This window comes from Aquarana catesbeiana, linkage group LG09, assembly GCF_042186555.1.
Source record: "Aquarana catesbeiana isolate 2022-GZ linkage group LG09, ASM4218655v1, whole genome shotgun sequence".
Taxonomy (NCBI): Eukaryota; Metazoa; Chordata; class Amphibia; order Anura; family Ranidae; genus Aquarana; species Aquarana catesbeiana.
Window position 1 is genome coordinate 114,916,570 of NC_133332.1, and position 25,893 is coordinate 114,942,462.

At 42.4% G+C, this 25,893-nt stretch overlaps 1 protein-coding gene across 5 annotated transcripts in view; it reads right to left on the reverse strand.

The window, feature by feature from the left end:
- Positions 1-25,893, reverse strand: part of MBNL3 (muscleblind like splicing regulator 3) — a 189,079-nt gene that overhangs the window by 40,878 nt on the left and 122,308 nt on the right. For all 5 annotated transcript variants that reach the window (XM_073599171.1, XM_073599172.1, XM_073599168.1 and 2 more), the window contains exons 3-4: positions 12,763-12,927; positions 4,433-4,633 (exon numbers count right to left, since the gene is read on the reverse strand). In XM_073599171.1, coding sequence (XP_073455272.1) covers positions 4,433-4,633; positions 12,763-12,927 — 366 coding nt within the window. The remainder of the gene's footprint in view (positions 1-4,432; positions 4,634-12,762; positions 12,928-25,893) is intronic.

Consider the following 25,893-nt stretch of genomic DNA (forward strand, 5'->3'; position numbering starts at 1 on the left):
TTGCTGGGTGTGCCCATAATGAGGAGCTATGGAGCATTTTCCCCGGGGTAGAGAGGCCACAAAACAAATATGAAGTTATAAGTCTTACATTTTCTATACTAAAGTCCGACAACACTGCCAAGAGCAGTGGATGATGAGAAATATAAATGGGCTTTTCAAAGTAATTCTGTAAAATGGTGAGCCTGTAAGCCGTTAATTCAAATCCATTTCAGACACCATCCTGCCATAACAATATAGACTACACTACTGCACAAAATGCGGATTGATCCAGCAGTGGCCCCTCTCCCCACAATGTTCTAGCTGTAAACTTACACAGCTTTTGGAAACCGATTTGTAAACTTCAGCAGTTTATAATTTAGGTAGTAATTTTTACATTGATCCAGTTTGGCTAAAGTATGAATATATGCCATATTTTTGGGATCCCTGTGGAACCCCCGTGGGTATCGCTACTACAGTGATTGGTGGGCATCGCTACTACAGTGATTGGCGTTAGCTCTTTGATCCATTTAGGGAACACTTTGCATTTTCTCAACACATGCAAAGTGCTCTCTGATTGGACAAGATGGACCTTGTGATTGCGTCTACACCTTGTCCAATCAGAGAATGTTTTGTGGGATCCCACAGGTATGGCACATACATACTTACAGACTGAACCAATGTAAAATGTACCATACCTACACTTCAGCTTTAAAGTAAACCTGGCTGAATCATTGCAGATATAGCCATCGGATTAACATGGTAGTCAGTCAACTAGCATTGTCTGAAGGTCAACAATGACGCATTGGGATATAAATGAAAACAGATGATATTTATGTGCCCAAGCTGAGTTAGTATGTAGCAGTCTTAGGCTACATAAACATGGGCAGTTAGGGGCATACGAAATATTCCTGCAGCTGGAACCACACATGTATGGGAACAGCTGCGGCTGGGAAGCCTGTACAAAGCAATGACAGGTTGATAGAAGCCATGGCTATCTACGACTGTTTGCATGTATTCACATATTCAGTGGTTACCTGCAGTTAGGGACAGATGATCGTCCATGGATGTCTTCACCACCAATCATCTGTCTCTAACTGCAGGTAATCTCTGGAGGTGTGAATACAGAATAATGTAGCCTACATGCTGAACTAAAGTTTGCTGCGTGGGGGGGGGAGGGGGGGGGGGGGTTGGGGGGGCTGTTGCCTTAATGTGCCAGTATGCACAGCATACCATGATACTCTCCTAGGTGACATGACATTTTTCAGTATATTGTAGTGTGCAGCTCTTACAGCATGTTCTCAAGTATAATATTTCTTAGTACATCTTTACACTGACTGAAGTTCACTTTTAGTATCAAAAGTTACAGTTTTAAGTTTTTTAAATATATCTATCCATCTAGTGCAGTCATTACATAGATGACATTTGAGAAAAGCAAGGAAAATGGATAAATAATTTTGTATTGATTTTCACTTCTTATCCCATCATTTCCTACAAGACAGTCATTTACCACTTTTATTTCATTAAATGTCAACTAATAAAACAGGCCTTCCTCTGCCTGGCTTCTGGGAGCCATTAAAGGGAATAGAATTCTGTGGCTGTGAAAATGTCATGCACATGTTATGTACTGCATTCTATTAGTTGTTATTCTGGACCTGGAAAAAAAAGCAGACTGGCTGTAATGCCGAATCCTAAAAATGTGATTCATATACATGTGCTTTGTTTCAGGAAAACCAAGGGACAGCAGTCAAGTGCAGCATACTCCTGCATAAGATGTAGGTAATCACAGTATGTAGCTGCTAGAGTGTCATTAAAAAAGGAAAGCTCATCTCTGGGGAAAGGAAAAAAAAGTCTTCCTTGCAGAGGGCTGCCCCTGCACTGCAAGGGTTAAATTCTTGTTTACATCTAGGGGTACTGGAAAAAGCAGTTTTACCTGCCTTATCTCTTGCTCCCCAGCAGTAGGCACTCCCCTCTCCTCTGGTGGTGGACTGCTCCTTGGTATATTCATGTTCAGTACAAGGCTATAGGCCCTGTATTGTACTTGATATCAGAGGACTTGTGACTGCATGGGCATATATAAGAAGAGGTTGACCATTTTAGCAGTACTGTCTGTGGGAAGGGAGGATCGATGAAGTAAAAAAGTTTTCTGGTACCCTAGACCAAAACAAGCATTTAACCCTTGCAGCAGAGTCCAGCATGGATGGTGTTTGTTTTCCCTGGAGTTCAGCTTTAAACTTCTCTATCATAAGAATTTCCAGAAATGACACTGGTGTCACAGAGCACCAAAGGTGAGCACAAATGAGACCAGTAGAATCAGTTTACCTTCAGAGTCTGCACAAGCTGGTAGGGAAAGGGAAGGAGGGGCACAAGTCCCTTCTTTGATTCATTCACTTGTGTATGTAAATTAAAGTTTGAGCTATTGAGCTCTGTAAACATTTTGTGTGGGAAAGAAGGTAAGACTAACCTGGCAAACAGGAGAAAAGGAGCCCAGAGCTCCACCTGCTGGCTGTAAATGTAAGTATGAAATATTAATATACAATATTTCATATTTACCTGGTGTAAAATTATAAAACATGTTAAGATATTTTAGGAAGGAAAAAAAAAAATGAAAGAAAGAATAAATGGACCAAGAAAGAAAGAATGGAAAGATAAAGAAAAAAATGAAGAAAGAAATCCAAAGATAATAACACATTTAATCCAGTAATGTATTAACAAATGATATGTATTTTATATCCATCTAGTATAAATACCATAATATGTCTTTATATTAACTTCATGTAATCTACTTTAGAACAGTATTCTCCTTGGTAGGGGCAGGGTAAGTATTGTAAGGCAATCTTGGCTTTGTTGTTTTGCTCAGTACAGTCGAACACTGAAGATGCTTAGAGGAGAGCAGATGATTTCATCAATCTGCTGGTTTCACATTCATTGTCCACACAGCACATTGGGAGAAGAAATGTGACTAAGGGCCACTTTCGCATCTGAGCATGCATTAATGCAACACTCAGATGTAATGTACAAAAAAAATGCATGCACCATTTTTGTGACACAGTGAACTACAAAATATACCTTGCTTTACAGTACACTGCAATGCAGATATATTGGACTGCCATTCAGAATTAATGGCACTGCAGTTTACTAATGCACATAATGTACATCGCCACACATCATACACACACATTACCACAATGCAGCAGTGTGAACCAGACAGCTAGGCGCACACCTAACTGCTAAGGAGTGGTGCGTTAAAACACAAAAGTTTTTCCACATAATACCTGCCATCAAACCTGCACTTTTTTGACAGCATATCACACTACTATGCACTTTAGCACTTGGCTGGGTTTTTTACTGCTGTGCAGTGTGCCTTTTTCAGCAGGGTGCATTAGGACGACATTCAAAAACAATGCATCGCACCATCACAAGCAGTGCATGGTGCCTCCCGTTGTGGTAATGAACAAGGGAATGGGCATGTTCCCAAATGGGATAATGAGAATGGGGCCTAAGGCTATGCTTTCCATGAGCACAATTTGTTTATCTGTGGTGTTGAAGTGGCCTCATGCCTGTCTTGAGAGAAACAGCTGATAGGAAGAGTATGAAATCTAGTGGTGATCACATTGTTCGTCTGTGATCGACTGGCACTGCGTCCTGTTCTCTCCCCTTTCTGAAGATTACAAGTGGAACACTCTACATTGCACAGCTGATAGCACGCCCCGAGTGCAACTGTGTTGGCAATTTGCTCGGGTCCTGCAGTCTACAGGTATAACTTTAATCATGTTTGCTACATTGACTTATAAGGGTGAGCCTTATTACCGTGATTTTAGGAAGAAAATAGTGTTAAGCTGTGCACATGAAGGACACTGGCAGTTATGAGTAATATGGGACACTTAATTGGGTTCCTGAAATTGTGATTTTTTTTTTTGCCTGAAGTTTGGCTTTAAATCTCCTCCATCTAAAGCTCTGTATACATAGATTATTTTAATTCAGGTTCCCCCTTACCACACTATAAAGTGCGAATGGGTCAATTATGTTCTGAGAGCCGCAGCCGGTACCTAACAGAATACCTGATAGTATGTCAGGTGTCCGGCAGAAGGGGACCGACGGGGCCACTCACCTACATTTTTATAGTGAGTATGCCGCTTTAGTGTAGAGATCTGACTTCAGAACTGTAACAGGCTCCAGAGGAACACCAATAAAAGTTCTGTACAGATACATAAAACTTTAAAAATGTCAACGTTTAAATATTCATAATACAGGAGAAAGCCTAACAAGTGTTCTCCGGTTCTCTAATCTAGCCTATTTAAAATTTTACACTGCAATGTGACCATGGACAAAATTACCCACAGAGTTATGCAATTAGTCACTTCAAGAAATCAAGTTAGGTAGAAGTAGGAAGCTATTTAAATGCAATTTATATGCACAGGATGAGTTTCTATCTTTACCACGGCAAACCACCTACCTCAAGTTTGTCTGTGCGCACCAGTTTCTGACCAGCAGAGCCACCGGGAACTGTAACCCCTGGATTCCCCGAAACCAGGACAGGCGTATTTTGTAAGAGCTCAGCGGGAACCAGGCCCATTCCTGGAGAGACATGACTCAAGTATGGGCTAAAAGCCATGGATGGGCTTGTTGCAAGTGATGGAGTCACAGGGAATGTGGTCTGTGGGAGGAAAACAAAGAAAAGGCAATATGGTATTAAACCATGTTCAGATAATATGTAGAATAATCTAATGACCTAATACTTCTTTTAAGGAGACATTACCACTAACGAACAGGGATAGCAGAATTTTCAGTAGTAGTAATACACTTATTACGATTTTGCTGCAATGTTGTCACCCATTCCTATGTAATCATGAGTTGGACTACAAGTAACCATGCTAATGCCCTGTCCGCTGTAGTCACTGCGATAAACCAATTATGTTAAGCCATTGCTGGAGCATGCACACATCTACAGGAAGTTCCTACAAAGAGTCTACATCAGGGATATACAATTAGCGGACCTCCAGCTGTTGCAAAACTACAAGTCCCATCATGCCTCTGCCTCTGGGTGTCATGCTTGTGGCTGTCAGAGTCTTGCTATGCCTCATGGGACTTGTAGTTCTGCAACAGCTGGAGGCTCGATAATTGCATATCCCTGTTATACATGGTGTGCACAGAGAGAAAACATGAACAAAGGAAGGGGAAAACCTGGTATTTTTTTTTTTTTACATAAAAAAGGACAACATGAATCTCTTTTACTTATATTGAGCTGCAAAATAAAGCCAGCTCAATGTACATGAGATATCAATATTCAAAGACCTGTAAATATACTGCATCTCATTTCCACTGCTAAAAAACAATTCTGACTATTTTATTCCCTTTAATTTTCATACTAAATGGGCATGGAGTAGCCAAGCTGACCTGGTTTGTATCATCGCAGTGCTTACCCACTTACAATGTCTAGATAAGTTACCCCTGTAATAGGGAGAACAGGGGGTGTATAAATGACAGGGAGAAGAGACAGTTAATGGCTGTTCAATGCTGCCTTTTGCACAGCCTGGATGGTGAAAAATCTGGTGCAGCACTGCATGGTAGTCAATCCGCTTCTAAATTCAGCTTGTTCAATTAAGCTTTGACCAAAAAACCTGGAAGCGGATTGGTTTTTATGCAGAGCTGCACCACATTTTGCACTCTCTAGTTTTAATAAATGAACCCCGAAAAAATTGAACAGGAGATCCAGGATGAAAGTCACCTACCTTTCTACTAACCCACTCCAAAGCTTAAACCGGAACACTAGTTTCCATTATTTTGCTGGCTTACACCATCAAATTTGCAATTTTTTATATATATATATATATATATATATATATATATATATATATATATATATATATATATATATATATATATATATATATATATATATATATATATATATATATATATATATATATATATATATCACATACATGTGGTAAAGGAAGACTTAATCTCCAGGATCTCTCTCTGTCTCATATAAATATATATATATATATATATATATATATATATATATATATATACACACACACACACACACACACACACACACACACATATACATATATATATATATATATATATATATATATATATATATATATATATATATATATATATATATATATATATACACACACACACACACACACACACTCTCACTCGGTTACTACTACCAACTGGCTCTAATGGAGAGAATTCTTCAGCCTAAGACAGAGAGCAATAAAAACCCAACAGAGGCTTTAACCCCATTAAAAAAAGTACATTTGGGCTAAAGTTGGTTCACACTGACAGCAGCTTTGAAATTGCACTACTTCAGCCATTATTTCAAAGCCGCCGGTCAGTGTGATTTCATGTGCGGCTTGTGACATCTGTGCAACTTCGTGCACAGGCGTCAATGCTTGTCGCACATGAAATAGCCAAAAATACTACAGCGAATTGGTTGACAATAATAAAGGTAACTCCTGGTAAAATGTGTCTGGAAATACAAGGTTTAACCTGAATCATGTTGCTGTCCTTATTACAGACAAATACATCTGTCAGATCACACGGGAAGCCACCCGGCAAATCACATGATGATCACATGCATTGTGTTCCTGGGAGTATAGAGCATGTGTTAACAGCCCACAGACATTTTCTGAAAATGGCATTCAATGCAGAACCTTTAATAATGCAGAAGCTGATTAAGTGAACTAAAAGGAGAATCTATGATGCTACTTAAACACTGCAGCCCATGGCAAAATACACTGGTAATGGATCAAAACTCATTTACTAATATACATTTTTGTTTGCCATCTATATATTCTTTTTATCATCTGCTGAGTAATGTACAAATTACGCCGTGTGAACCTTCACACTCGTGCATGCGTTTTTCTGCAGTATGTGAAGCTACTGTATGTGTGCTTTGGGGTGCCATTTGAAAATAACAGCACTACAACACACCTGTGTTAATATGGGTTTTGGCCATAAACTGTAATACGTACATTTTACCACATATTCCCCTAACACACTAGTGTTAAGCTACCCTTTGTCATCTTATGCCTAGCTTCAATAAATGAAGAATCTACAGGATGCATTATTGACTTCACCATTGAATTGGATGGATTTCCCCTGTGGCTTTATACCAGCACTTTGTAAAGCATTATGAACATACTACTAAATGCAACTATACTGTTTGTGTGCCACTTAAATTATAACTAATAGAAATTTGTTTTTAGATTTGATAGAGCGGTAAGGGGTCAGAACCACTGTCAGGTTTTATCGCTGTCTGTGATGCTGTTAAGAAGATCGCTCTTCTTTATTTGTCCTGGTCACCAATGTCACTAGGAATTAAAGTGTTGCCATCAGAGAAGGAATACAGGGGAACATATTCTAATGGGGATTCTTGTTATTTGACAACTGTCCTAATGGGGATACCACCTCTTAACAGAAAGATATCCTCTCCTGTTGAGTCTGAAGGACAGAAAGTAAATCTCCCTGAAACACAGACACTCTCCCCTACGCTAAATAAATAAATACATTAATTAAAAAAAAAAAAAAAAAAAAAAGAAAAAGCAGGTTGATGCTGGAAGTCACTTTCCTGGTGCCAACGTGGCACATACTACCACATGTATGCTGCCGTGGATTGACGCCAGAAAAGGAAAATTACAGTAGGTATTTGATACAATTTTCCTGGCACTGACATGGTAGCATACATGTGGTTATATGCTGCCATAGAATGGCACCTGGAAAATTAAGAAGGGACAATTTTAGATTATAATCTTGCTGAAGAATAAATAACTATGCATGGCTCAGATGGTGCAACTCACTACACTGTCGGCCAATCAGGAGGAAGAGATTAGGCTTCATTACCTGCTGCCTTTGAAGGGGAGAAAGCCTCTACATATGTGGAAAGTCTGAGACAAGATCAAGTGTGGCTTTGGCACAGTCTTCCAAAAAAATTTACAGTATTTACAGAACCAGATAAGACCTGATATTTGTTTAGTGACTTTGATGTTGTCAAATTCATAAAGATAAGCAGGCTTAGAAGGCCAAGTCTTATTAATGGACAAGAATGACTCTGCCAAAAAAAAGTTCTACCACCAACAGAGGCCGAACTGCAATGGGAGGAAAAAAAAAAAAAAAAAAAAAAAAAAAAAAAAAAGGATGTAAAAGGAGGCAGCAAGGATAGGATGTAGAAATTGGAAAGCAATTGCCTACAACCAAGAGGAACAGCAGGAACTCTTGAAAGTTCACCCTAGAGCAGTGATGGCGAACCTTGGCACACCAGATGTTTTGCAACTACATTTCCCGTGATACTCATGCACTCTGCAGTGTAGTTGAGCATCATGCGAAATGTAGTTCCAAAACATCTGGGGTGCCCAAGTTCGCCATTACTGCCCTAGAGTCTATAATGCCTATAAAGCATGGAGGATAGGTTCTTAGCTGAACCTTCATGTCTGTAATATAAATTATATATATATATATATATATATATATATATATATATATATATATATATATATATATATATATATATATATATTGGCCCTACCATTAAGAGTTAAAGAATGCGAGATGGCCTCAACAGCAAAAGGCTTAAGCTATCTGTAGACTACTGAAGCAGAGTACAAGCTTTTATCATGATGTATATGAAAAATCCATTCTTAATAAGATGCATATTCTGGTTTAATTCAACAGAGATTGTAAGGTTAAAACCACCGCCATCATGTATGCACATTACGGAAAGTGAAACTTGCTAACGCAAAATGCAGGATTTCTGGTGTACATTAAATTAACTCAACAGCTGCTAATTACAGAAGCTCTGTACATGTAACTTTTCACTTAGTGACATTATGTTAAATTACCATTACTTTCCTGGATCCCTCTCAGTCTCTGATGATGAGCTCTGAGTGCAAGTCTTTAAAAATAATAGACAACTTAGAGAAAGGTTTGAGGTTAAGTGGCATCCGTGCACATGATTATTCATGACCAGTACAGATGCAGCGTTCAGAATGTTACTATCCCCCCCCCCCCCTTATTGATTAGTCAGTATTTAAATGTTGTGTGTCACCTCAGTACAATCTGCAAAGACTGTATAAATGTGACATTTTTAGAACAAAAAATATTTCTGATGCGTTAAGACGGAAGAAAAGAAAACTAGACAAAACTGGAGTTGCTGCCAATAGGTACTCTAATGTAAGTTGTATAGACGATACTCTTTTCTTGTTTAAGAGATTTAAAGCCGTTTGACACTTTTGCAATCCCTTGCATTCCATTATGCCTGTGCATTACCACACAATATGTTGCCCGATAACATGCATTGTATGGAGGTAGCTCAGTCTTGCTGCTAAAATTGCTATGGAGTCATATCTAGAAGTAGCGATTGATCACTAAACAGATGGCACTAAAGGCTCTGAAGTATAGTGCACAAGTAGCATATAGTAATGATCTCGCTTGACTGCATAAGGCCCCAAACATGTGATTGATTGCTATTGCATGCTACTTATGTAGTTTACTCTGCAATTGCAAAACATGTTCGGGTGCCATTCATTTTCAAAAGGCACTTAAAAAGCGGTGTGGTTTTGCTGCGATTATTGCACAGCAATTGCGGTAAACCGCAACACAGGAAGCTTCTTTTGGACGTCAAGCTTTGTGAGTTGAGGTTTTCCGCAAGGTTTATCGTGACAAGACCGCACCACATTTTAGGTGCCATTTGCCACCCGAACATGCGGTTTGCGATTGCAGTGCTTTTTAAGATCGCAGGCAGAATCGCAAAGATTTTGACAGAGATTCCAAAACGTGAACGGAGCCTAAAACTGAACACCAGAAAACCTAAAAGTCCTCCCTTGCAGTTGGGTTGCACCAACACTGCAAGGATTAACTGCTCCCTTAGGTCTAGGGGGCTTGGTAAAGCAGTTTTATTTACCCAATCCCCCAATCTTGCAGGCTCCTCTGTGCAGCTAGAACGATCCCTGCAGACTTCTTTTCCTTTTATGCTTGGGCGCTCCAAGGCCCTCTGACATCATCAAGACCAATGTAGAGCCCTGCACTGGACGTGAGGATGCTGAGGGGAAATTTCCCTTCACTTAAAGTGTAAAAAAATACATACACATTTCCTGGGTTTTACAAATTTATAGACCCTGCAAGTACTGAGAAATACCTGTTGGTCTGTAGAAATCAGACACACCTTGCACTCAGTACACAGCACAACCCTAAACCCTGCATTCTGTACATAGCGTACCCCTGATCCCTGCACTTTGCGCATAATGCACTCCTAAACCCCGCACTCTGTCCATAGCGCAATCCTAAACTACACTCTGTACATACAGCACTCTTCAACCCTACACTATGTAGCGCACCCCAGATACAACCGGAGGGCAATCATACTGCTGATGTGGCCTGCGATGAAATGGACTTTGACACCTCTGCTCTAGAGGTTTGAAAGGGGGAGGAGTTTATCACAACTATGAAGATACTGGTACACAGAATTAAACGAAAGCATAAACTAGTTAGGATGCATACTCTGTAACAAAGTGGTATTTTCTATGAAACCTTTTGTGCTGGGAAACAAGCAGGAGTGATAAGAGATTTCACAAGGTATTCAAAACACATGACAGAAACCACAAAACCCAGTAGATCTGTCCTATTTCCATATTAAATAGAATTGGGAACAGTTGTGAAACTCATGATCTTCTGTCACTGTCATTGTTAGCAGCTAAGCTAGAGAAATAGCACACTATAGCAGTTATTACAAAAAATATAAATAGCTCATGGCACCAATATATGTTTTAAAAAAAAATTGATTTAGGTAAAGTTAATGGACGCAAAAGTGGCACCAGATCATTTATTTGCGGAATAGATCATTTATCAGGAGTTCAAGCTCTAAAGTTGAATATTCTGCATCAGTTAGTGGGCAGGAGCTGGTAGCAAGTGTACTCAAACCCAGACTTGCACCAATCAGCTGCTGTGTTGCTGGATCATTAACAGCTGCTTAACTGGAAGAAGCAGTCCTGGCATGAAAACTATGACTCATCTCAGCATCTTCAAGATCGATCTACAAGATATATTGTACACTGTTTAAGTCACTGTATATTTTTAGTTTATGTTCTAACAGGCCTAAAGACTCAAAATATGACTAGGCAGGACATCCGTTCTGGTTACTCCTGCTGACCCTACCAGTCCTTCTGCTCTCCTATTTTAAACTGACTATGCCACGTATGGAAGCACATCCATCTCAGCATTGTCAGTTTTCTTCTTAGCATTCTACTTGGGAGCACAGCCAGCCAGTAACCAAAATGGTCAGACTTGTGCCGACATGCTTCCCTGCACAGCTAATTACTGCGAAAATCTGTGTACCGCTCTATTTCTGCCTCCTGGGAACGTCTTCTGCACAGCTCTTTAGTGGGAAGATCAGTGTACTGCTGTTTCTCTGCCTTCTGCTGACAAGTCACAAGATGAGTGGCTGCAGCAAAGGTTGATCTATGTCAAACATTAATGGGCATCGTCAAAAACAACACAGGCACCAGGAGTTGCACGAGTACCATCTCTTAGCCAGGATATTAGTCCAGGAAGTGCAAGCTCAAACACAAGAACAAATGGAGTGGGGAGTTCAGATTAAGAGTCGCTAAAATTGTCATTGGGTACACTGGCTCCAGTTCAGCAGTATTCGACAAAACTGAGACCACCCTCAGGAACAGGGAAAGGACCCAGAGTAGAGAATTCACACACAAAATCTAATGAGAGCACAAAACAAATGTCCAAGGTAATTTAATGATAACATTGATTCAAAGCAGAAGCCAACACATTTCAGGGGCCAAACATACTCGCGCTTCACCTGGGCTACTTGTTTTGTAGGGGCCTTATTCTATGATTTAATGTTAGCGTTAAATTACTTTGGACATTTGTCGCTCTCATTGGATTATATGTATACAGGAAGTAGAAGAGGACCCTGGAGGATGCCAAAACAAAGATGGAGCCCTACTCCCAGAGAGAAAAACAGATGGAGATATTAGGGCATCTTTCACTTAGGCGGACCAATCGGGTCCACCTGTCAGTTTTATTTTTTTAGGTGGACCAGATTGAACCATCCATTGCCCTCTATGGAGCAGCAGACGTAAACAGACATGTTTACATTTGCCGACTTCTGATCCTACCTGCTGAAAACTGAGGAATGGGGGATCTGTTCCCCATCCATCTGGCAGACTGGATAGCGGTCGGATGTAAACTGACACCCCATAGAGGACAGTCGGCTGTTTCCAACGTCACTCTGCACAAGCGGAGCAGAACCAAATTTGTCATTCGCCTGCTTAGCAGAGATCAGCAGACAGATTCCCCACTGAGCAGGCGGATCCACTGGCATAGTCTGCCCGTGTGAAAGAGCCCTACAGCATAAAGAATTGATCTCTGAAATATGGGAGAGGCAAGTGTAAGGCTATAAACCACCCTTGCCTTTTTGGCTAAGCTGCAAAATTCCACTCCCTGCAACTTTAGTATACGCCCCCCCCCCCTCCTCCTCCTCTGCAGCCTGTCGGAAAATTCCTATACATTCTTATAAGGCTGAAGCACATGGTGCAGTGTGTAGTTTAAGAAGGCATAGTGAGACCAGAAAAAAGCTGCAGTGAGCCCAATTTTACTTCAGGGTTAATTGTAATTTACAGCATCACTTTTTACCTTCTCCAAATTCAGAGACAGAACGTTCATGGAGTTCTTTAAAGTCTCTAAAAATTAAGTAACAAAATCAGTGCATGTAGTATAAATTCCGCAGAGGGACATAACAGGTGAGTTACTTACAATTGGCTGTAGCTGGGCGCCGGGGAGCATGAACTGCATCTGCTGTGCAATCATGGCAGCAGCTGTCTTTTGCTGTATAAGGTTATTTCGTCCATTGATTTCTAGCTGTGTTTTTAAGTGCGGCGGAGGGTGTAGATATTTACAGTTTTCTCTTGTACACCGGCCCTGGGGAAACAAAAGGAAGACAACAATATCTTTAAGTTATGATATGTGACCATAACAAAGTTGTATATCTACAAAAATGGCTGTGTACTATTCAACTCCACAAATGTACAATAAAGACGATAAACTTTTTACAGATATATCCAGACCCTCACTAGACTACACTGGCATATGTATAGCAGTTGGTTAGAACAAACGTCTACCATTGCCTGTATCTGTCTGACCCTTTTTTGACAATAAAGATGACATTGAGATAATTTGGAGTTCCAGTGTGCAACCAATTCCTTGTCTTATATGTATAGCAGTACCCATCAATGGCGGCCGCTCCATTAGGGGCACCCAGCCCTGCAGGGGGCTGAACGCATGAATTTCAATGGGTTTTTTTTTTTTTTTTTTGAAGCACATGATTAATTGGCTTCAAAAAAGGGTGAGCTTGGGGTGCAGAGCACTGCTCCCTGAGCCCACCCAGTTGTGTGACATTAGCAAATTAATATTCGCTAAGGTCTTCCTGTTTCTCCTCCTGGATAATAAGGAAGTGGGTCCTGAGACCTGATTGGCCAGGGAGTATTAGGACTCCCGGCGAGTGAGGGGGCCAGGTTTGTTTTACACTAGAGTGCAGCACATTGAGGTGATTTCAAAAGCTCTATATTCCTTTTTTTGCATGATTTAGGGGTACCTGAAAAATTATCTGTTTATTTTTTTTTTTAGGCAACCCCACTGAAATCTATGGAGCCAAAAAAAAAAAAAAAAAAAAAAAAAAAAAAAAAAAAAAAAAAAAAAAACATTCAAATCTGCCTGAAAAGAAGCTATTGTATTTTTGTCTAGTGATAGGCGCAGGAGTGTTCGCGTGGGAAGACAGCTTCTAACTACAAAACACTCAGGTGTCAATGCAGTTTTTGTAAATTTATCCAAAGAAGGTTTTTCATTTCAAATAAGAGGCAGAAACGCTAACCACTTGAGCTCCCGGAAGGTTTTACCCCCTTTACTACCAGGCCATTTTTTTTTTTATATTCGGCACTGTGCTACTTTACTGGCAATTGCTATGTCATGCAACACTGGTTATAAATGAAATTTATACAATTCCTTCTGCACAAATAGGGCTTTTTTGGTGGTATTTGATATTTTTTCTATTATATAAAAGAAAAAAGATCAAAATGTTTTGTTTTTTTTTTTTTAAATATTTTCTACTTTCGGTTATAAAACATATCAACTATCAAAAAGTCTAAATTTCTTCATAATTTAAAGCCAAAATGTATTCTGCTACATGTCTTTGGTACAAAAAAACAAAAACAAAAAAAAAAAGAAATTACCAATAAGTGTATATTAACTGGTTTGTGAGAAAGTTGTAGCATCTACAAACTACGGAATATATACTTGAAAATTGATGAATCCTGATGTACTGACAGCTGATCTAATTTCTTGAGGCCCTTGACCACTTAAGGACCGAGCCAATACACTTTTTTTAATTAAAAAATAAGACAACAGTAAAGTTAGCCCAATTTTGTTGTGAAAGACAATGTTACGCCGAGTAAATTGATACCCAACATGTCACGCTTCAAAATTGCGCCCGCTCGTGGAATGGCGACAAACTTTTACCCTTAAAAATCTCCATAGGCGACGTTTAAAAAATTCTACCGGTTGCATGTTTTAAGTTACAGAGGAGGTCTAGGGCTAGAATTATTGCTCTCGCTCTACCGATCGCGGCGATACCTCACATGTGTGGCTTGAACACAGTTTTCATATGTGGGCGCTACTCACTTATGAGTTTGCTTCTGCACGCAAGCTCGTTGCTCGCTGCACGCCTTTAAAATTTTTTATTTTTTTTTTATTTTACCTTTTATTTTTTATTTTTACACTGTTTAAAAAAAAAAAATTGTCACTTTTATTCCTATTACAAGGAATGTAAACATCCCTTGTAATAGAAAAAAGCATGACAGGACCTTTAAATATGAGATCTGGGGTGAAAAAGACCTCAGATCTCATACGTAGACTAAAATGCATTTAAAAAAAAAAAAAAAAAAATTGTCATTTAAAAAAATAAATCAGAATCGGAAGTTACGTTTTGATATCGTTTTTGCCCTGCAGTGTCATGGAGACGGGTGGGGGCCATCTTCCCCTCACTCGTCTCCATGTCAGCCCAGGGGACAGACGTGATTGCCTCCGCTGCTGCCGATGGCTCCGGTAAGAGGCGGAGGGCACCGGATCGTGGCGGGGGTGCCCTTCTCCCGCCACCGATAAAAGTGATCTTGCGGCGAATCCGCCGCAGAGACCACTTTTATCTTGTAGCAGACTACCCGCTGAAGACGGGGATACTGGGGTTATGGCAGCTAGCTGCCGCCATAACAACGATATCCTCCTTCAGCCGCCATGTAATGACGGCGGGCGGTCCATAAGTGGTTAAAACGCCAGGATAGTACAAATAACCCCAAATGACCTCTTTTTGGAAAGTAGACAGTCTGAGGTATTTAGTAAGAGGCATGGTGAGGTTCTTGAAGTTGTAATTTTTTGGGAAAGGAATAGTGATCTGTGATTGGCTTCAGCTAAATCACATGGTACAGGGTGCTGTGATTGGCCGAGGTACCATTTAATAGCTGTGGGCCAATCAAATCATCACTGTATAGGAAGCACAGACGTTATGAATGACAATCATTCATATCGACTTTGTTGTCATTGTGATACATGATCCCCGGGCCGCTCGAAGTGCCTGGTATCAGGAGCTGCAATCTGCTGTGTCCATCGGTGGACACAGCGGTCACGGCGTGCTGCATGCCCCAGGTTGGATGACGTACATGTATGTGATCCAGCTTGTCCATGCCAGTCACCTGCACTAAGTGTACTGTGGGTGGTCAGTAAGCGGTTAAAATAGAACTTTACTCTCTCAATCAACATTAACTATTTTTAATCAATATGCTGCTAGCCCTAGTACATAGATAGAAAGGTAGATTTTCCTTTTTTGTTGTTTACATTCCTTCACTTTCACTTGTTTCCTGGTTTGTGGCCAAAATAATGCACTATATCCCAGGAGTCTTAATAAGCATTTTCTCCCCCCTTTCAGCTGGAGGAGGCTCTTTCTGAGCTAAGCACACCCTCCTGCCTGCATGCCTGAGCTAAGGGCAGATGGATTCCAGGAAGTAAATGCTACATAAATCATCTGCCCTTACTCAAGATGGGCGCAACTAGAAATGCTAGGGGTGGGGGTGGGGGGGGGGGTGATTTCTCAGCAAAATAAGGGATCGAGACATAGATGGATGGATGAGTTTGTTTTGAATACTAAAAATGAAATAATTACAATTTTCTGTTAGTGGGGCTCAGATATAGTTAAGTTCCTCTTTAATAAAGTTGTTCCTTTGAAAAATTTGAGAGGAAGGAGAGACCTTGACATTACTAGAGTTGCTGAATGATACAATTCATATGCAGGAAAAAACCCGATCAACCTTAGAATTCTAAGGCAAAAGCCTTCACCTACAACTTAGCCTCCACATCTAGAAACACAATAAATAGCAGGATTCAGGCTGGCATTAATGCAATAATACCTAGAACGGTTGTTATCATCATTATGTTATGCTCAGAGAGACTAACAGAAGAAGCATAAAATGACAGGCTTCCTACAGTCAATATTCTCTGCTTGATTATAGGCTGTGCCGGGTTTGTGTCCCAGAAATAAAGGGTTTCCTTTCAAACACCACAAAAGACAGCTTTCAACTCGCCTGCCCCTCCCCAGCACCAGGTCTTGGCTGTGCCTTTTCTTGTAGCCAGAGCTGTCAAGTTCTATGAAATAATTGGTTGGCATCTGATGTTGGCCTGGATGTACAAACCGGCACTTGGGCGCACAATGGCACTTCTGTTTTATATGTCAGTGTCCTGGAAAAGTAACAAGGAACAAGAGCATAACCTCGGAGATGTTCAAAGGCTGCTGCTTTACTCTCTGCTCCAATGATGAAGTGTTATAAATGTATCAGTAAATATAGGAAAATGGTCAAAACGTCCAACATCGCCTTCAAAGTGCTTTAAAAGGCCATTTAGGCAGATTACACAAACATTGACAATCAAATGTTTTTCTGACCATTGAGTGGAAAGGTTCAAAGCAACAACCCAGTGGTATCACTGTTAGACTTCCATGGGGCATTCTCCAGTCAATGTTGAAAATAGAAGCGTATCAAAACCCAAAAGAAAAAAAAAAAAAGAAAAAAAAAAAATTGGCAACTTCCTAGTTCATAAGTTTGGTGGCTGCATTTTGTTTTTTTTTGTTTTTTAAAGTGGAGTTCCACCCACTTTCACAACTCTTCAGCATCCCTCACTAAACTGTGCACTGTAAACTAATTGGATATATTTTTTTTTTTTTCTCGGCACTTACTGTATATCTGCTATATTCATTTTTCGCTTCCTCTTCCCTGGCCGCGGCATTATTTCCTGTTTGCAATGCCTTCTGGGAAGGGGCGGCAACTTCCTCTGACACTGCCGTTGCTATGGAAACCTAACCTGAAACCTATTACACTGCTTGTGCTGCACTGAGCATGTGCGAGATCTGCAAGGATGAGATCCAGGAAGAAATACAGTCTGGCTTCAGATGCCCACACTTAAAATGGCCACGGCCTTCGGTAAGTTTATAAAATAACAGACTACTGCTATAAACTAACAAAACAGACCTTAATTTACAGACTAACTTTACTAGAATACATTAAGTTTCTGTATTATAAGGGTATTTTTATTTAAAAAGTATCATTTCGGCCGGAACACCACTTTAAGCGTTTTTTTTCCTTTAATTTTCACCTGGTGACCCAGGCCTGTAACTTTTCAATTTCCTTAAGGCTGCTTTCACACTGGGGCGGTAGGGGGTGTCGGCGGTAAAACAGCGCTATTTATAGCGCTGCTTTACCGCGGTATTCGGCCGCTAGCGGTGCGGTTTTAACCCCCCGCTGGCGGCCAAAAAAGGGTTAAAACCGCTCGTATAGCGCGGCTATAGCCGCGCTGTCCCTTTGATTTCAATGGGCAGGAGCGGTTTAGGAGCGGTGAATACACCGCTCCTTCACCGCTCCAAAGATGCGGCTGGCAGGAGTTTTTTTCTTCTCCTGTCAGCGCACCGCTTCAGTGTGAAAGCCCTCGGGCTTTCACACTGAACAAACAGCAGCGGCTGTTTTGGGTCGGTTTGTAGGCGCTATTTTTAGCACAATAACGCCTGCAAACCGCCCCAGTGTGAAAGGGTGGTTCAAGCTGTCCAGCAAAAGTGGCAATTAGCGGGTTAAGACAAACCATTTAACACTGACAGGAGTGCTTGCAATAGTCAGCTTTTATTCCTTTATGTATGGAAAACCTTTTACCTAAAAAGTGAAAAAAACTGTTGTTGTGTTTGGCTTTAATTTGTTAGTCTCCCCAGACTGACAATGCTGTTGTCCAAAAGGTGTCTCCATTGCTCCTCCACCCAGAGTGGAGACACCCCAAGACAGTAAAGCCCCTTTCACACTGCTCTGTAGCAAAATCGTGGTAAAACCTCAATTTTGCTGCGTTTCAGACGAGTTTACCCTGCGTTTTTGGGACAACTGTGAAAAATGGACATGTGCCTCAAAAAGGCAAATAGCGGGTTCCTTTTTTACCACGATTTCTCTTCATTTCAATGGGAAGCTGCGTTTTTGATGCATTTTTAAAAACGCACAGAAGATGCAGCATGCAGGACTTTTCAAAACGCACTGCACCCACGGCGTAGTGGTGTGAAAAGTCCTATAGGAGAAACATTGGATCAGTATGAAAGGGCCCTAAGTGTGCTACTTGCTGGATTACAGAGTGAAGTAAAGGGAGGAAACAAAGAAAAAGAATGCAGCCACATTTAATGACTGGTAAGCAACAATTTTTTTATTTTTAGGGATACTTGAAATGGAGACAGCCAACTCACTCACATATTGCTTTCACTTGTTACTTGCAGTTGCTCATTAACCACTTCATTACTGGACACTGTCACCCCCTTCCTGCCCAAGCCAAGTTTCAGATTTCAGTGCTGTCACAATTTGAATGACAATTAATCAGTCATGCAACACTAATATAGTTTTTATCATTTGAGACAGACAGTCTTTTCTTCTGGTGGTATGTAATCACCACTGGCTTTATTTTTTGTTAAATTTTGTTTCTGTTATAGATATTTGCAAATAAATAATGTTCATAAGTTTAGGCCAAAATGTATTCTGTGGTGGACACAGCGGATGACAAATCGCACTGCAGAGCAACCACTAGGGAGCGCAAGAGGCGTGACTCATGGGAGGACGTCATACAACGGTTTTGCCATCATTTGTGTCTGTAGACCAGGCAGGAAGCAGTTCAGGAACAGAGGTAGTGTTTTAAATTAGCTATTGGCTTATTTTAGGAGATAATGCACCTTTATTCAGCAATCTACCAACTAATCTCAGATCATTTCTAAGCAATTTAAAGAATGGACTATCAATTTGATTGTTTGCTAAATTACAACCAGGGTCTGACTGAGCGTAAATGACAATCCCTGCATACATAAGAATCCAACCCAAATTTCTGCACATGACCAAACTCTGCAGAGCCTGGAAATAGAATGTTTATATAAATGACGTCAACATGGGAAACAGTCTGCAAAATGAAGAAATTAATTTTACAAGTTAAAAAAGGATGGGCTAGAGCTGGTCATATTATTGAATAGGGGTTCTATGTGGATCACAATCTTCCTTTTAAAACATTTTAGCTGTGTTCTGTTCTTCTAATTTTGTTTCTTTATGTATTCTTAAACCTCATAACAGGTTTTTCATAAAAAACAAAAAAAAAATGTAAATCAATACATCAAAATCAGCATGCAGAGTTTTTAATTCTGAGAATTGGGAGCAGACTAGATGCCTCTGGCATTGTGTCATTGCCAAAGGAAATGGTGCTCCGAAAAAAAAGAAAAAGCCCTCACGTGCAATGCAGGACCAGTGGCCACCACTGGTCCTGCACTGTATGTGATTATCTCTAAAGCAAACCCAATTTCAAATGTAGGAGAGAACACTGGAGCTCTGGCTACCATAGAATAAGTGTTCCTCAGTAGTATTATATCCCCCTAGACCAGGGGGCTTGATAAAAAGTTGTGGGGTTCCCCTAACAGTAAAATTATTTTTGTAGTGTGGGTTATCAGCACCCAAGGCAAGGCAAGTAATTTGCGCCCCTAACCCATGAACATTTTCCCGTGAACGCTCCCTGAGTCCCTTCCACTCGTACAGTATTAAAGCCCCTTATGGTACATTTTAGGATGTACCACTCTTTGTTCTCCTTTCTTTCCCTTTCTTGTTCCTGCTTATTATTTCTCTCCCTCTTCTTTGTTCCTCCCCCTCGTTAGAGCTTACAATCTATGGAGGGCCAAGTGATACAAAAAGGTAATAATTTTGGGGGATGAAGAAAATAAAAGTGCAGTTGTTAAGAGAAGCCTATCCTGCCCTCACCTAAGAGAAAAGTTTTCAGGGATAACCTAAAGGTGAATAGAGTTGGAGATAGACAGATTGGGGTTGGGAATTCCAAAAGATGGGAGAGGCTCAGGAGAAGTCCTGGAGGCAAGTATGGGAGGAGGATATATTGTATATTTTTTAAGTTTTGTGACACATCAAATGTTGGTTTGACAGATCTACCAAAGCTTCAAGATCCTTTTCACTCAGGGCCCAATCGCACCAGAAACTGCACATTACTGCATTTTTGGCTGCATGCTTAAATGCATTTGAAGCGTGTTTGAAGCGTGCTCGACACGCATTTAAATTTTGCACTGCACTTAGCACAGCATTTGCAATGCATTTTTCTATACGTTTTTGGGCCTGGCTTTCTTGGCTTAATGGGGCACGGTGCGAGGCATTTGACGGTCCTTACATTGGAAGCATTTAACATGCAGAAACCCCACATTTTCACTAGATGAACTTATAAAACAAAGAACACCCAGTTGTATAAAACTGAATGTCACTGTCTTTAAAATACCACAAGGTGCGATTCATACAACTACAGCAAAAGAAAATATATCACCAGCTTTTTTTCACCTAAAAAAAAAACTGCAATGCAGATAAGCTCTCTATGTAAAAAGTAGCGCGGTGTAAAGAAAACGTACTGGAGGATTCTCCATATTCCAAGTACCGAGTACCACAAGAGAATAAAAGCTACTAACTATCACACGAATGAGCATAATATACATCTCCAAGAAAACACTGATATCCCTCAAGTCTGGTCTGCCATAGGTACAACAGCACAGAACGTCGTATACTGACATGTGCATGAACACAAGACTAGTTGAACACATCTCATTTCTACATTGTTTTTAAAGGTTCTCTCTCTCTCTCTCTCTCTCCTTTCAAATTAGGCCTCATGTACACTGCTGCTGGTAAACGGACGTTTAGGAGCAGTTGGGCTTTTTTTCAGCTGCCCCTGAACTCTTCTCGGATATCTCATCAGTACATGTACACAGGGTCATTTATAGTCATTTCTAGTCAGTTGAGTTTAGAAGCATTTTTTGGAAAGCAAAAAAAAAAAATATATGTGTTCAGGACAGATGTTTAGAGGCATTTGCAATGCCAAAGTCTTGTAACAGCTTGTAAACGTGTGTAAACGCGGTAACTCTCCTTTAGTTTACAGTTTTTGTTTTTTTAAAACAGTCAAAAATGAAAAAACGCTTTTAAAACGCAAATGCGGCATGTAAACGCAACAAAACGTTTTTAACCGTCGTTTACAATTGGTCAAGTTAAATCATTCAGGAGTTGTAAAACGTCCCGTGTACATTAAGCCTTAGGGTTTCTGTTGTAAGAATGAAAAAGTATTTTGTCTGTGTAACACTATCACTGCACAGCAGGTCTTACATATTACAAACTGATCATGTGATCTTCTTTGCTTTTATCAGCAACTACTGTATGTAGTTTAAAGCTCTACCTATATAATCCATTCTATTTATATGCAGTCATGTAAGCTCTTGCACTATATAGCTGCTGGTAAATCTAAAGAAGATTGTACATTCAGATTGTAACTTGGCGTGGTCAGCTTCAAGACTAAAATGTTATCTATGTTGAATGTGAATTATTACTTTAAACCACCCAAAGCAACCATTTCCATCCCAGTTCACAAATATATGGTAAATCGCAGCTTAAATACTTACCATATTTGAAAAGCACTGCTTCACAATCTCTCCAATGCTGGTCATGTGACCCAATGCCTAAGCTACGGATCTCTGATAGGGAGTAATAAGGGGAAAGTACAATGGGATTATAACAAAGTGTATAATCCAATTTTTTATATAGGTGCTAAAGAAATATGTAATGTTGAGTGCTCCTGTCATACAGGAGTGCTAGGGGGTTCTCTGGATCTAAATTTAAGACAAAGCCCTATGGAGGAGACAAGTGTAAAGGCTAGCTGGAGGCTGGCCTGTATTTGTGGGAGGAGGCTGAGAGGGCTACTTAAGCCTCCTCCTCCATCAGGCCAGGGCTTGTCTGCGTCTCTGGGTTCAATAGGGGGTGGGGCCTACAGGTCACTTCCGGGTCGGCTGCAACATGGTGGCGGTGCTTCACCAGGAAGTTCGCCGGTCCACCCATCTGGCCCCCCCTCGGCACCCACATTACGGGTCCCTGCTTCTTCTGGTTGTTTCAGCGAGGGGGGTGCTCGGCCGCCTGCCCCGACTCCTCTCCCTGTCATACAGCTCCACGAGGGAGCCACTTGCTGGCTAGCTACTCTCTCCCCTTACCTGCTTGCTCCGGGGGGGGGGGGGGGGGGAGCCGCCCGGTTTTTGGGGGGGATGTCCAGCTAGCTGCCTGCTCCTCTCTGCATACGGTGCCACGGGGGGCGCTTCTCCTGGCGTTTATGTTGGGGGGAGGGAGGTGGGCCGTCCAGCCATCTATCCACCCTCCTCCCCCTCGGCTGCAGCAATCTGGTGCGGCCCGCCCGCTTCTTTCGGTGATCATGGCGGGGAAAGGGAGGGGGGGCCGTTCACCCTCCTTCAGCTGTAGCAATCAGGTGCGGCCCGCCTGCTTCTCCCGGTGATTATACCGGGGCAAGGGAGGGGGGTCATCCATCCATCCGTCACCCTTCTTCCTCCTCCGGCTGCAGCTGGTCGGGTGCTGCCCGCCCACTTCTCCCGGCGCTCGTGGGGGGGGGCAGGGGCATCTGTCCATCAACGTAGCTGCCGCCCGCTTCTCCCTGTCCCTGTACAGGTGCCTGCCAGAGCTGTGGGGGCCTCCCGCTTCTCCCGGGGGGTCCAGCCATCATCCACGGCTCCATCTGGTCAGCGTGCTGCCTGCCCGCCGGCTTCTCCTGGCTCCCATGGGGGGGTGTCCATCCATCCATCCACAATCCTGCATAGTCGGGGGGGCCACCGCCCGCTTCTTCCTTCCATCCCTCTGTTCCGACAGGCCGCCCGCTTCTCCCGGCACTCACACCACGGGGGGGGGGGTTGTGCCTTCTGTCCGGTCGTCCATCCTTCAAGCACCCACTTTCCCCACAGACCCATCTGTCCGGGGTGCTGCCCGCCCACTTCTCCCGGCTCTCATGCCGGGGAGAGGGGGGGCGCGTCTGTCCATTCTCCACCCACCCACTTGCCCGCCAGTTCACCTCCCTGGTACCACGCCGCGCATCGTGGAGGGGACGACCGCACGTCTCCCAGTTTTTCATGGCAGGGGGTGGCGCTCGCCCCCCGCTAACCACCCGTTATTCATGTGGGGGGGCATCCTCGCACGCCTCCCGGGCATCTACCGCTTCAGTCACAAGTGTTCATAGCGTGGCATTTCGGCCCCAGTTTTTTGTCATAGTGTTTCTGTTTAAGCGTTTAGTCGCAGCACTTGTTTTTCCGTTATGGCGTTTTTCTGTCATTAACATTTCCTGCCTTAGCATTTCTGGCGTAGCGTTCAGCATTTCTGTCGTAGCATTTGGCATTTCTGTCGTAGCATTTCAGCATTTCTGTCACAGCGTTTCAGCATTTCTGTCACAGCGTTTCAGCATTTGTCACAGCGTCCAGCATTTGTCACAGCGTCCAGCATTTGTCACAGCGTTCTGCCCAGCATTTCTGTCATAGTGTTTAGCATTTCTGTCATAGCGGTCTGCCCAGCATTACTGTCATAAGCGTCCAGCATTTCTGTTATAGCATTCAGCATTTCTGTCATAGCGTTCAGCATTACTGGCTTAACGTTCTGCCCTAGCATTGCTGTCATAGCATTCAGCATTTCCATTGCCACGTGCTGCCCTAGCATTCACGTCTCAGCATTCTGCAATAGCATTTCCATTTCTGTGTTCTGCTCTAGCTTTTCTGTCAGTGCATTCTGCCCCGGCATTTCTGTCTCGGCGTGCAGTCTCGGCATTTCTGTCATAGCGGTTCTGCCCCAGGATTTCTGTATAGCATTCTGGCTCAGGATTTCTGTCATGGCATCTCTGCCCCAGGATTTCTGTCATGGCATTTTTTTCTTATTCGGTCATGGTGTTTTCTGTCATAGTGTTCTGCCCCAGCATTTCTGGATCAGCGTTCAGGCTCAATTTCTTCTGTCTCGGCATTTCCGTCATAGCGTTTCTGCCCCAGGGTTTCTGTCGTGGCATTTCTGCCCCAGGGTTTCTGTCGTGGCATTTCTGCCCCAGGGTTTCTGTCGTGGCATTTCTGCCCCAGGGTTTCTGTCGTGGCATTTCTGCCCCAGGGTTTCTGTCGTGGCATTTCTGCCCCAGGGTTTCTGTCGTGGCATTTCTGCCCCAGGGTTTCTGTCGTGGCATTTCTGCCCCAGGGTTTCTGTCGTTACATTTCTGCCCCAGGGTTTCTGTCGTCACGTTTCTGTCTCAGCATTTTGTTCAGCATTTCTGTCAGAGCTTTTTCTGTCATAGCGTTGTTGTCCTTGTGTTTCTGCCCCGTTTCTGCTTCAGTGTTCAGCCTCAGCATTTCTCAGAGGGGCATTTGTTGTTCAGTCACGGCATATACTCCGGTAGCTGTTTCATCTTCGTTGTTTGTCATGTCTCATCGTTTTTGTTCATGGTTGTGCCTGCGTCAGGTAGCTAGGGCTCACATGTCAGGATCTGTCACGTCTACAGATCCATATGGGCTGAGGTTTCGTTTGTTAATGATTGTTGACCACAATCTTCTCGCCCGTATAACATACGTCATACGATGGACGTTCATTCACCACACCTGTACGATTACCCACCACGGTCTGTGGGTACACCAGCCCTGAGTTTTCAGTCAATTACCTTGTTGGTCCTTAAGTGGTGGGTTTGGGCAAACGTCGTCATGATTCTGGGTTCCACGCTCGGCTCGGATCTTGTTTAGGATGTGGCTTGGAAGACTGCTCTGGGACATCAGTCCAGTCATCTTTTCCGTTCCCCAGCCGGTCCCAGGTAGGGGGGTTTCAGTCACTTTGGGTATGACTGTTTTCATGGCATGGGACGTATTTCCCTGGGGTGGAGTCTGGCCCTCCTTCCTCGGTTCTGTTTTAGACTAGGTTGTCGGGTCACAGGCTGAAGCACGACCCGATCGCTTCAGGTGGGACCAGTATTCTGTATCTGGCATGGTTTCTCCATGTTGTCAATACTTACTGCCATAGTGCATGGGCCTCATCCACCTTCTCCATCACATCCTTCAGGTATTTAGCATTTTGAACTCCTACCAGTTGTTCTTTGGCATTCACCCTCGCACTTCCCTATACCAGTATGGCCAGGCCAGGGCTTGGGAGGGGATTCACTGAGCACTTCTCTGGTGTCCGTTTGAAGTTTCGATCTTCTCGGCCATTCATTTTGCTGGGGCTCCTCGGGGCAGCTATTGCTCCCCTTCCCCCACGCATCCTCATTCACAAGCAGTTCATTCTCATTTCTGGGTCGTCTCGGACTTCAGGCTCTGTCCGATCGTTCACGGGACGTTTAGTTGGGTTCTGGGTAGCTTCGCAGGTCTGTAGGGGGTTTTGTCTCACCAAATCGGGGGGGGGGGGTGTTTTCTCCGGTCATAGGGGACACTTTTCGGATATACTGTTGCCATCCGGGCGCACGCTACTACTCTCG